Below are 12,426 nucleotides of genomic sequence, written 5' to 3'. Positions count from 1 at the left end.
ACTGGAATTACCGCTGCTTTCGTGATTTAAGCAATTGTCGAGAAGGTTTATCGCCCACTGTTAGGTTCCCTCAGGTTAACACCATTATCTCTAACTGTTGCCATTGTTAGCACTGTTTGCTGCTAGCCGCCAGCTCAGCCACCTCCATGTTGACAGCCGTGTGCAGACAACCTGAATCAGACTCTGATGTCGTATGGAGCTCCTGTTACAAACAGACTTTGGGGATCTACAGAAGCACTGTGGATCATTTTACCCACCAACAAACTGCAAAGTATTTAAAATCTTAAAAATATAAGTATAATAAATATCCTCCCTTTAACTGTAGTATTTGTACTTGGTACAAATTTGTTGCTCAGTGATGTCAGCGTCTCTGGCCGATGTCAGTACTTTTGTTTTGGCTGCTTGTTTTGTTCATGTTAAGAAGTCTAGACTGAGATACACTACGTTCCCTGAGGGTTTCATGGGCCGCTCTGCTTGCTCTGTTTCCATTGTGACATTCGGTCACCCTGTGTAAGAAGCAAGACAATTTAATATTGAACAAATTCATCCAACACAAATTCTGTCTTAGGAGGGATATTTTCCCCCCTCGCACCCATGACAAAGTTTTCATAGTAAAAGAGTTGTTATTCTTTTGTATTTTCCTTTGTTTTTATTTTTATTTTGTTTTCAATTCAGGTTAGTTTCAGGCAGTTTCCAGAGTGGGTTTGTTCGCATCAATTTAGTTTTTTATTATTTAAAAATGTTAAATTTGGTTTTTATTAGTCTCAGTGGTTTATTAGTTTTAGGTGTTTTTTTAATCATAAGATGAGGATAAGATCTGTGACTCAGACTTTTTACATGTATGAGGAGCAAAGGTTGAAGGATCCTTTGGTGCATCTGAAAATCTATTGTCTCCTCTGACCTTGTCTCTTTCTCTTCAGAGCTGATTAAACATTTTGGACAAAATGCAAACTTGGGGAAGGATTAAACCATGCACACAAGTCACTGTAAACTGTTAATAGGTCTGTTTTTTATTTGTGACTGTTTGTTTGTCAGTGTGGATGAGTGAGGATTCAGAGGTCTGATCTGGCCACATCAATCCTCCACTCACTGTTAGCGGCGACTCTTTCATGTTAGCCCGTCAAAATGCCACTGATCTCTCTCTTTTTATGGTCTCAGAGGAGCCAGGCTGTGGGCTCACCATCTGGCACTGTAGGCAGGCACAGCCAGTGCTCTGGCAGATCCCATACACACACACACACACACACACACACACACACTCACAGAAGCCTGCATGACACATGCAGACATACGCCGGCGATCCTTTGGTTTATGCAGAAAGCTCTAGCTGGCAGAACCTCTGTTTTTTGTGTTTCAGTCACATTTGGACACATTTCACACATGCATGCACTCCTGTACCTGTGAGCAGCCATTAATTAATTCACTCATACGTGCAAACAGCTTCTGATTTATCTCTGTGTAAGATTTAGAGCAGGGTTCAAATTGTGGAGACAAAGAGATAAAATCGATCTTAAAATTTCCATTTTTATCACTAACTTTCTTGAGTTTGTCTTTGTCCGTCTGGTGTTTCCCTCCCATTATTTGATTCTAAAAAGAGGCTTGTAGAGCCCAAAGTGAGTCATGAGGCTAGAATGAAGCTCTGGTCTGTTCCTTTATGGCCCATTGGCGCTCTCTGCCCTGGTGTGACTTTGTGGTGGTTTCAGTGTAACAGGAAATGAGGTCAGCTGAGCTTCCAAAGCACCTCCTTAGATCCGCCACAGGAAATGCATCACATGTCATCTGTGGTCAGGGATGTTGACGTTGTCAGGGTTTTTAGGCATTTTAGCCCTAAAATAGGCCTCTCCGTTAATCCCGTCTTTCACTGAGCAAACACTGCTCTCATCCCACCGTCCCATCGCTCTCTGTCTCTTTCTAATCTGTGAATAAGAGTTTTCATCGCTGCAACAATGACAACATCTACGAAATATTGAAGGTTATATAATCGACAAGTCAGACATGATAGATGTGCCGTTTCAGACTAAATTAAAGCTTGTGCTGTTAAAATGCAATTTGGAAAAGGTAGAGCCGTTTGGTTTGTGACGTGAAACAGGCCGCAGAGAGTGAAGAGAGTAAATGAAGCGACAGAAACATTGGCAGCTTCTCTGAAAATTAAAATGTCTTTTTTTTCCTTCAATGTGGCTGAGAGCCACAGTGCTAACCCTCAGTCTCACTATCTCATATCTGAGTGTGATGCTGTGATGTTTTCTGTGTTTCAAGGCAATCAGAACAACATATTCTGACTCTGTTTATGTGGTTTCTGTCAGTTGCAAAAAGCCCACCATGGGGTCAAGCTCTCTTAATGGCTGCTGTTTATGTCTTTCTTGCGCCTGCCACTCTGCATTAGCCAATGAAATGCTGTGGAGCCCATGGCTACAGGAGCTATGGTCTTGTTCAGATGGGTGGAATATGATCAGACAGACAGCACTGTTGTCTGAGGTGAATCATGGATCAAATCAAATATTGAGGCTGTTAAGATATGCATAGATTTACATGTTCAGGGATGTATGTTTTCAGGGCTTTGATACAGAGTTTAAATAGGTAAAAAATGAAGTTGTGGATAATGAATATGAGGTGGCACATTTTTGTAGAAGCAGAGAGAGAGAGACAGGAGGGTTATTTTCAGCAGGAGTTGAGGGCAGGACAGGAGAGTTTGTTCGAATGTCCGTGACACTTTTGATCCTCCTGTGTATGTCTTTGTCTTTAACTGTCTTCCTTTTTCAAACAGCGGTTATTTACTGATGCGTGGTATTCAAGTACTGTTTGTGCATAGGAAAGCATGCACATACACACACTCATTAGAGGGATGAGGGCTTCCAGGCTACACGTCCAATCAATAATCTCCATGTTGAATGAGCAGCTGTGCTGTTGTGACTGAAATAGTCCAGCCAGTTCCTGTAAGTGTTCCCAGTCTGATATCTGCTGTTCTGCTCCTTCTGCATGGAGACGCTGCTGTAATTAAGGCTAGTTTGGGAGTCTGGGTGCCCCTGGGTGGCTGGAAGTAGGTCACTGGCACAGACATCTGAGATTCAGGCGCATTAGAAACGGTGTGTTTTTATGTTTGTGATACACATTTTGCTTTTGCAGCTTATTCTTGTAATCATTTTCTTCAATCACTGCCTAAAAGCATCCCCTTAATCGACCATTTTTGTTCATTTCAGTTTGAAAGAAAGTCATTTTGCCTCAAAATATATTTGCCCAAATATTCAGTACTTGCTAATCTTCTCCAGAACCACCTTTAAAAACTGCTTCATGCCATACTGTGACTCCCCTGTGTGCCTGTAGATATTATTGATATTAATACCAGACTGGATCAAATATCCCAAACTCATTACCTCCTGTCAGCCTCTATGGTGCCTACATCTCTATCGAGCTTTTATTGACAGGGGCTGTGTTTGTTGCCGTCGTTTTCCGACCGCTTTTCTCAGATTTGTTCTAATTTTTGTTTCCAAGTGGCTGCACGCGTGCTTCCCATGTGAAGGGCTTTAGGGCAATGACGCAAACAAGAGAGAGAGAGAAAGAGGCAGAGAGAGGAGGAGATGAGATAAAACACCGAGTCCTCCGTCCCTCATTCAGAATAATAAAGTCTCATCTTGACAGATGCGTCATATGTTAAAGCACGTGAGGGGATGGATGCATATCTGAGGCTGTGACTTATGTGTTTATTCTTGTGTACTGCGGGACATTTTCTGGTTATTGTGTCAGTGTGTTTCCACTCTAATTGACTTTGTTACCATGAGGGAACCTCTCAGGCCGACGCAGCAGCTGATGAATATGGAGCAGGGTTTGCTACACAGGAGACGCTCGTTATTCGGAGCCGCTCAGGAATGGAGGACTTATGTTGACGAAAAAATTGTCCCACAGCAAATTATATCTGTGAAATCTGCATGCGCGCACAGTCCTTAAAAATGTCAAATTACTTTATTAATCCCAAATGAATGTTTCAGCTATTGAGCTGACAAATAGGGCTCTACCAGATAGTTTGAAGCATTATTCATAATGTTAACATTTATAATCTAAATCAACATTTGAATGTTGTGCAGCATTTTTCTGCCTGTCTGTTCATTCTGTTTGAACTTATTATTTCTGCAGAGTCTAAAAGTCTAAAATTATTGAAAGATAGATGTAATCAAAAAATTCACAACATGTTTTTTTTTTTTATCTAAAAAGAAACATTTTCGTCTCCAGTCCATATAGTTGGTGTTTAGCCTTTCAAAAACATTTTCACTGTGGTCAAAAAATTGTTGGTGCTCCGTCTTAAAGAAGCTATCAATACATATTTTTACCTCTTATCTGGACTACTGTTTATCAGTCTAGATTGTTTTGGTGCGAGTTGCCGAGTGTGGGAATATAAAGAAACTAGATTGTAACTATACAGCATTCGGCTTGTGGTGCTCAAAGCACCAAAAACATAGCAATGTCTCTTTCCAGAAGTCATACCCTGGTTATTAAAGATAATCCACAGACGTTGTTGTGAGCAGTTTCCGGAACATGCATCTACTTATGGACATGAACCTCATAACAGCGTGAGATGTAAATATTAATGGTGTCCTCCTCGGCTGAGGTGTAACATTCCCACATAATTCCCACATATTGGAGAGAGGTCAGACATCTCTATGCCCGATATCTCAAGCCAAAACTATTTCAGCTGCTAATTAATACACATTTGGTGCTGTAGTGAGTACTTTCAGCTGTGTATGTTGTGAAAAATTCAAAATAAACTACAATGCCCAGTTTCACTGTAAGCCAGTGCAACAATGTGGCTCATGGATGTGTTTTAAATTGTGTTTGGAAAACAATGCAGCTCTATGGCACAGAGGAAAAAGCTAAATCAGACTTTGGCTACACAGACAACACTTGTTAGAAGGGAAAAAAATCTTTGTTGCTTTTCTTACTCTTGTCTTTTTCCAGGGATGTTTTGACAATAGGCTGTACGCTGTGTGTGTGTGTGTGTGTGTGTGTGTGTGTGTGTGTGTGTGTGTGTGTGTGTGTGTGTGTGTGTGTGTGTGTGTGTGTGTGTGTGTGTGTGTGTGTGTGTGTGTGTGTGTGTGTGTGTGTGTGTGTGCTGGGTCTAATGAGATGAAAGGTGTCAGAAAGAAAGAAAAAGAGAGGCAGGAGAGCAAGTAGAGACAGAGGAAAGAATTAGAGTGAGAGGGAGTACCTGCATGTTGCTGAACCAGACTGTAGCTGAGAGGTCCCACAGAGCCGGGCCAGCTCACACTGGTATAATAGCTGTGTTTGATGACCTAGAAACATAGACTATCCCAGCACTTATGTAAGACCTAAAAGGCCATTAGAAAAGCTGCACGCACACTGGTATACACACATGCATAAATACCACCACAGAATCCATTCTCATTTTTTAATTTGACATGTCCGATAACGACATATAGAGTCCATTTTTAAAAGCGACCAGAGATGAAAGCAGCATCCCTCAGGAGGATCTTTTTGCTTTATAATCAAGGCGGTCAGCGGTCGGCAAAATCTGTGTTCAGTCTCAGGTAGCAGTAGATGCTGAATCCCAGTCGAGCGTGCGTTGAAATTTAACACTCAAACACAGCCTGAGCACGACTGAGAATCAGCAGAATGTAAATGATTCAACAGCACCTCTAAGTGGCTGCATGAGCTCGTCTGACATAAACAGCCAAGCAGAGAGTGAGGAGACAGTTTTAAATGATAATAACTCTGCATTCTGACTCTGCACTCAGCTGTTTTACATGATGCTTGAGAAAATAGACTGGAAGATGTGATTTTCCTTTCAGGGGTTTCTTGTCTGACTGGATAGGAACTTTTTCCCAACTGCAGGAAGGACTGCTTATCATAATAAATCTTGTAAAAGGAGCTCAAATTCTGCTTTGTTCTCAAGAACTGCAGCACTAAAGCATCAACATGCTGCTTTTTTTGCATGTTCATGCAAAGATGATTACATCAGGTAGCAGATGCCTAACTCCCCTAAGCCTGTGTACTGCTGCTCTGTGATAGAGCTGAATGATTTTGGAGAAAAAAAAAATCAAATTACGATTATTATTTTGTCTCAATCGTTTATTTGTCACATGGAATTACAACTCAAGTGGCATGTGATCTCAGCAGCTCCTTTAGTTTGCACACTTTAAAATAATCCTCTTTTGCATCTTCTGACAGTGTTGGCTTCTGCTTTATAATTGTCCGCGTCTCTGGATGGTTTTGGTAATCCATGATTGCTCTGTCATTTTTCATTGAAAAATAGATTAAAATGATCATGGTGTAAAATGCTTTCTTAAGTCTGTCTGGGAAAACAACAAAACCAGAAAATGTCATGGACTTAGTCAAACTCTGAAAATTTTGGAAAAGTCATGGAATTTTCTTGCGTATAATGATATTCTGTGAATAAACATCCATGACGTGTAACATAATGGCATTTTTTGCCCCTTTAGCTGTCAATGCAACATAGCTTGTTTTTGTTTACCATTACCTTTGTTTTGTCATTTTCTCCCTGGTTTTGTCTCCGTCTTCCTATAATAATATTATAATATAAAAAAAAAACGATGATTTAAAATTGCGGTGGCCATCTCCCATTTTTAATACAATGTTGATTAATGGTTCAGTCCTTCTCTATGCATGTAAGCATTACTTTACAAGTATGTGTGTATATGTTTCTAGTTATTATTATTATTATTTATTTTTATTATGCTTAGCCATAACTACTTGTTTTTTTAATTTTAGATGATGTTTGTCTAAATTCTTCCTTTTACTCAAAAACATTTGTTATGTTGGATCGGAGGGATGGGGTTTGTGAATGTTTGTTCTGTTTTTAAAAAATAAGTTCAGCCCTGCTCTGCAGTGGCTGTGTGGGTGTTTAGATGGCCGACTGGCCAGCTGACTGGACTGCAGTGTGTCAGTAGATTTGTAATTCTGGTCCCTATCTGTGTAGGGCAGGGTTTAGTGCAAGGTTGCCGCTGCATCAGTCATATCGCTTTACACAGTAGAGAAGTCCCATGATCCTCAGGTCCTCTCATCCTGTCACACTTTGATGCTTTGGAGTTTATTGTAGCTCAGTTCCCTTCGCTCGGCTCCCTAATCGGTGCTTGATAAAATTTTCTGACAGTGTCTTCCTGGCAGAGACACAGCAGACACTCAGGGTCACTGCATGTAATGTCCCTTTCTGTGTCTCAACAGCTCTTCAGGGAAGTCCGAATAATGAAGATACTGAATCATCCGAACATAGGTGAGTTCAAAAAGGAGCCTGCAGCAGCTTGATTACGGCTTAGCAGCAATATTCCCACATAATTTGGACTAGGATTACCAATTAAAGCAACACTCAACAGCAAGCTAAACCAGTATAACTTGCGTCATATAATATTATTCTTCTATCTGAGCTCACAGTAGTAGTTTCCCTGCTGCTGCATTTTTAAAGTGAATGAATTCATGTATTTATATAATGTTTGAGTGGGATCCACTGATATGTATTTTTAAAACAGCAAAATTTCCACCAATGCAATATTGAAATCGATGTTTGACCCAATGGTTTGAAGATTTTTTGAAGTAGGGCTGTGTGAGGTACAAAATCCAAGTCTCACCTACAGTAGATGGTGGTTGCCACTACCCAGTTTGGAGAAGTAGGCTGGAGTCCGACTCAGAAGCCAAGCAACGCACTACTGTGGATGGGGTCAGAACTTAAACCTTTTTCAGCCACGTAAAAAAACATAAATAATATCAGTTTAAGTGGATGCTATATTGAGAGTATTTTTACCACTTTATCTTTCCATCAGACAGCCTGTTTCAACTGGGAATCTGCTGACAGCTTCAGTTCCACATCTATGATCTCATGAAAACCATCAGACTTCATTGACAAGAGCAGTAATTTGAACACAGAAGCTGCGGGTCTACCACTGCTCCGCTCAGTCCACAGGGACTTGACCTGGGAACCGGAGGGTTGCCAGTTCAAGTCCCCGTCTGGACCAAGTAAGGTGTGTGGACCGGTAGTTGAAGAGGTGTCAGTTCACTTCCTGGGTACTGCTGTGGTGCTCTTGAGCAAGGCACCAAACCCCCAATTGCTCAATTGCCCCAATTCTCTCAATAAAAAACACTTTAACTGATACTGATTTTTTTTTAGGAGGGACTTTTTTAGGTGGCTAAAGTATGTTTTAGTGCTGACCCCATCCAAAGCACTTCATTACTTGGCGTCTATGGCTGTGCTCCTGCCTGCTTCTCCAAACTGGGGGCGTCCCGACTGACATCTGTTTGTAATACACTGACCATGACCAAGTACCTGATATAACCCCACTTACAAAATCCAAACTATCCCTTTAACGGCAGCTTTAGCTACATTAAAATGTTTCTCTTCTCTTTATATTTTTTTACACATTGGCTTCAGACTGAGATATTGGTTTTAATGCAGTGGCAGAATTATAACCAGACTAGTTATCTCTGTTAGCAGTAATGTAGAAACTCTATTGGAAAATGATCTTTTCTTAACTGCTAATTTATAATTTATTCCGCCTCCTTTTCTTTCCTTTCCCCAATTTCTCCTGCAGTGAAATTGTTTGAGGTGATTGAGACGGAGAAGACACTTTATCTGGTGATGGAGTACGCCAGTGGGGGTGAGAAAAGCAATAATGCACATGCACTAAATGTGTGGCATTTGGTTGATTTTATCAACGTATTTGTGTTTGTTATTTCCGCAATATCCTCCTTAGAGCAATTTAATAAACACACATACAGACAGAACTTGTAAAACACAAGATCATATAAGTTAAAGCTAATGTAATATCCATGCACAAATCTTTAAACTACTCAAGTATAAAACACACCATTTAGATGCTTTTATGTAAATGACCTCACAGTGTGAGTGACTACATGATCACAGTAGATCACTGTATGTGATATAAAGGCAATATTAACTTAAACTGAACTGAAAATTGTTTCCAACATGTAAAAAAGGAAAGAATGAACATGTAAATATACACAAACATACAGACATGTCCGAAAAAGAGTGGGGAAAAGTGCAAACCCTTTTCTCCATCAGTTATTGAAAAATAGTCGATTTGCTTCCATTTTTAAGTTAAATAAGTTGAATTTTCTAAAACTATATATAAATATATGTGATTTATACAGAACATATATTACTATATGTAAACTTATATACATTGTTATTTACAGAAAAGGAGATAGAAAAAGGAAATAATATGAAATAGTACAAAAAAGTAATTTTTCAGTAATTAACACCTATTGAAACCTCCTCTTCGCCCCTGTACTGAACATCATGAAAAGAATATCCTCGTACATCTTAAATTGATTTATGTTTGAACATTGCTTCAACTTAACCTTTAAAATATTCCATGATTTTACACCACAGATTGAAAAACAAGAACATTTCATAGTTGCCCGCACCCTGTGAATTTAACCCTTAAATTATTACCTCCATCTCGATCACAGAAAGCTCTCCTAACATTAGTCTGCAGTGAATCTATTTTTAGCTTTAACATAATTAGTGCAGTTAGCAATTCCATAAGATCCATGAGAATATACTGATTGATAAATGTTTTTTTTTCTCTTTACTCCAGGAGAAGTATTTGACTATCTAGTGGCTCACGGCAGAATGAAGGAGAAGGAGGCCAGGGCCAAGTTCAGACAGGTGAGTCATCAGTATCGCAGCGCTCACACCTCTGTCGTCATTCCATGTACTGTTTTCAGAGGGGAGACTGCATGCGCCAAGATCAAGCTTCGTCATTGACTGCAGAGGAAAGATGAAGCGCAGATAGCTTGGCCTGAGAGAGCAGGGGGGGTTGAGAACAACTTCCTTACAGATGCTGCTCTGACATCTAGTGGTGCTACAAGAGCAATGAGGCATCTATCCACCTGCTGCAGGCGTTTTCATCCTTACTGCTCCCCTGAAAATGAGCAGAATTAGACCAGCTCCTTCCCGTCCACGCTGTTCATGTTTCAAATTCTTCATGATGGTCTTAGATGACTCAGAGGAACTGTGTGTGACACAGTGTGGGCAGCTTGTGTGTTTGTGTTTGAGATCAACATCCAGGAAGGTGTGTGTGTTAGTGTGGCTGAGAGCAGGCAGGTGGGCGGCATCTGTCAAAGAACAGTGTGTTTTCAGTTTGATTGACGCTATATATGGCATATGTTGGCGAATTTCAACTGTCAACTGTCATAGCAACTGTTTACTGTGTGTCACACGATTACAGTGACTTTGGCGTGAGACATTTGGAATGAAAAGTTTACTTGCATGAGAAGTGCATTTCATAAATCTCAGATAAAGATTACGAGACCAAAGTTATGCACACAGATTTTCTGCCATGGAAGCAGAAAAGCCACTAAGACATTAACAATTATGAGGATGTTAGCAAAAGTTAGACAAATTAAATGGCATTTCCTTGCTGGCATGAAAGCACTCTTTTGTTTGTTTATTGCCCTACAGTTTGAGATAAACTATATATGGTTGTAAACAAATATCACAGTAATACTATTTTTTCTTATTTTGTGGTTTGTGCTGTAGAGCTGCAAGAAATAGGCAAGTGGCAGAAAACTAATTGACAATTATTTTGCTAAAAGATTAGTGTGGTTGTTTTAAAAGGAAAAACGCCAAATATTCTCTGCTTTCTGCTTCTCAAATGAGACTGTTTCCTGCTTTTCTTTGTCATGAACGTAAATTGAATTGGGATTTTGGAGGGAATGTTAGACAAACTTGTAGGTTTTCACCTACTAGTACTTTGCTCTGCTGTTTTGGTGCAGAGATGAAGACATCACATGGCCTCTGAAAAAGTGTCAAAAGCCCTTTTTGTGGACTAAGAAATGAATCAAGGAAATGACCTTCAGTTAATGAAAATAATAGTTTCAGCTCCCAGTAGGCAATGTTTTTGTTTATCTGTAACACATTTTCCATATATCTCGACACCTATAACTTTAATTATCTTGGTGTTAATGACTTTCTTTCTTAATTTTTATTTTCTTAATTTGAATAGAAACTAATTTTGTCTGTTCATTTTGTTTTGTTTGCTTTTATTGTTGATGGCTTGGTCATTTGGTTTTGTTTGTGTTTTGTTGTTGTTGTTTATTTGTTTTTCTTCATCTGATGCGAGGCAAATTTAATTATATGGCACATTCCATATGCAAAGGCGTCTCAAAGTGCTTTACAGTTTAGTGAGGTCAAGTCAAAGTTCATTATAGCCCGACCACAAAGCATGCCTCAAAGGGCTGTAATAATATTAATTCTATTTTGATATTAATTTTCTCTCAAAAGCCCAGTATCACAAATTACAATTTGCCTCAAAATGGCTTTACAGCATTCGACATCCCTCAGTCTTTGTACCCTCAGCAAGCCAGCAGCAGTCTATCGCTTTTGCTTGCTTGCTGGTTCATTTGCAGGCTCTTTGGAATTGCTTGATTGTTTGGCTGTCGTTTGTATCTTTAGAAATTAATTTTAAAAAATTGTAATATTCGATACGTGTGTGTGTTTATGTTTCAGATTGTGTCTGCAGTTCAGTATTGTCACCAGAGGAGGATAGTACACAGGGATCTAAAGGTGAGGATCTAAACTCTTACTCTTTCTGATATCTGATTTCTCCGGAGTCGTATCCGTATCTGGCATGTATCTTGGGAGAACCCTCTATAATCAATCATGTTCTGTCAGTGCTGATGTTTATTTGCCTCGTCTCTCTTCACCTCAGGCAGAGAACCTGTTGTTAGACGCAGATATGAACATCAAGATAGCTGACTTTGGCTTCAGTAATGAGTTCACCGTGGGCAGCAAGCTGGACACGTTCTGTGGCTCCCCGCCGTACGCTGCTCCAGAACTCTTCCAGGGAAAGAAGTACGATGGACCAGAAGTGGATGTCTGGAGCCTCGGGGTCATCCTCTACACACTGGTCAGCGGATCACTGCCCTTCGATGGACAGAATCTAAAGGTGTGCACTTACTCTGGCACTGCTACAGAAGAATCTAATGCTTTAGGTCTTACAGAGTGGTCTGCATTTAATCGTCTACCTTCAGATTAGCCATATTTGTTGCCATGAGTAAAGCACTTAACTGGCATCGTTTTCACTTCTGACAAACACTAATTGATAAAGGGCTTCAATGAAGTGGTTGTAGAGTCTAAAACTTGTCTTACATCTCCGACTTGCAAATATTTTCTTCATCTCTCATTCATTTCCATTGAAGTCTGTTTGATGGACAAATTCAGGAATTTTTTTTTGTCATCATAATCGTGACTTCATGTCCTTTTTTGGGGGCTTATTGCAGTTTTTTTTAAGCATTTATTTTTTCATTATTATTTATTTTGTGACAGAAGACCAATGTAATTGTGGCATAACATCATCTAAAAACATGTCAGTCATTTTACACAGCCACTGGCCAGATGCGAGAGCAAGCTGGGTTTGAATTTTAACTGCATGTGTAGAACAA

General features: G+C 39.8%; 1 protein-coding gene across 4 annotated transcripts in view; it reads left to right on the top strand.

Moving 5' to 3' along the window:
- Positions 1–12,426, top strand: part of LOC121954220 (serine/threonine-protein kinase MARK1-like) — a 38,533-nt gene that overhangs the window by 16,087 nt on the left and 10,020 nt on the right. For all 4 annotated transcript variants that reach the window (XM_042501566.2, XM_088086124.1, XM_042501565.2 and 1 more), the window contains exons 4-8: positions 7,192–7,240; positions 8,550–8,615; positions 9,579–9,649; positions 11,492–11,548; positions 11,694–11,930. In XM_042501566.2, the coding sequence (XP_042357500.1) occupies positions 7,192–7,240; positions 8,550–8,615; positions 9,579–9,649; positions 11,492–11,548; positions 11,694–11,930 (480 nt within the window). The remainder of the gene's footprint in view (positions 1–7,191; positions 7,241–8,549; positions 8,616–9,578; positions 9,650–11,491; positions 11,549–11,693; positions 11,931–12,426) is intronic.

The sequence above is a fragment of the Plectropomus leopardus genome, chromosome 13, assembly GCF_026936395.1.
Source record: "Plectropomus leopardus strain MGB_pleo_1.0 chromosome 13, ASM2693639v1, whole genome shotgun sequence".
NCBI classification, from domain to species: Eukaryota; Metazoa; Chordata; class Actinopteri; order Perciformes; family Serranidae; genus Plectropomus; species Plectropomus leopardus.
This window is presented reverse-complemented; position numbering and strand designations above follow the sequence as displayed.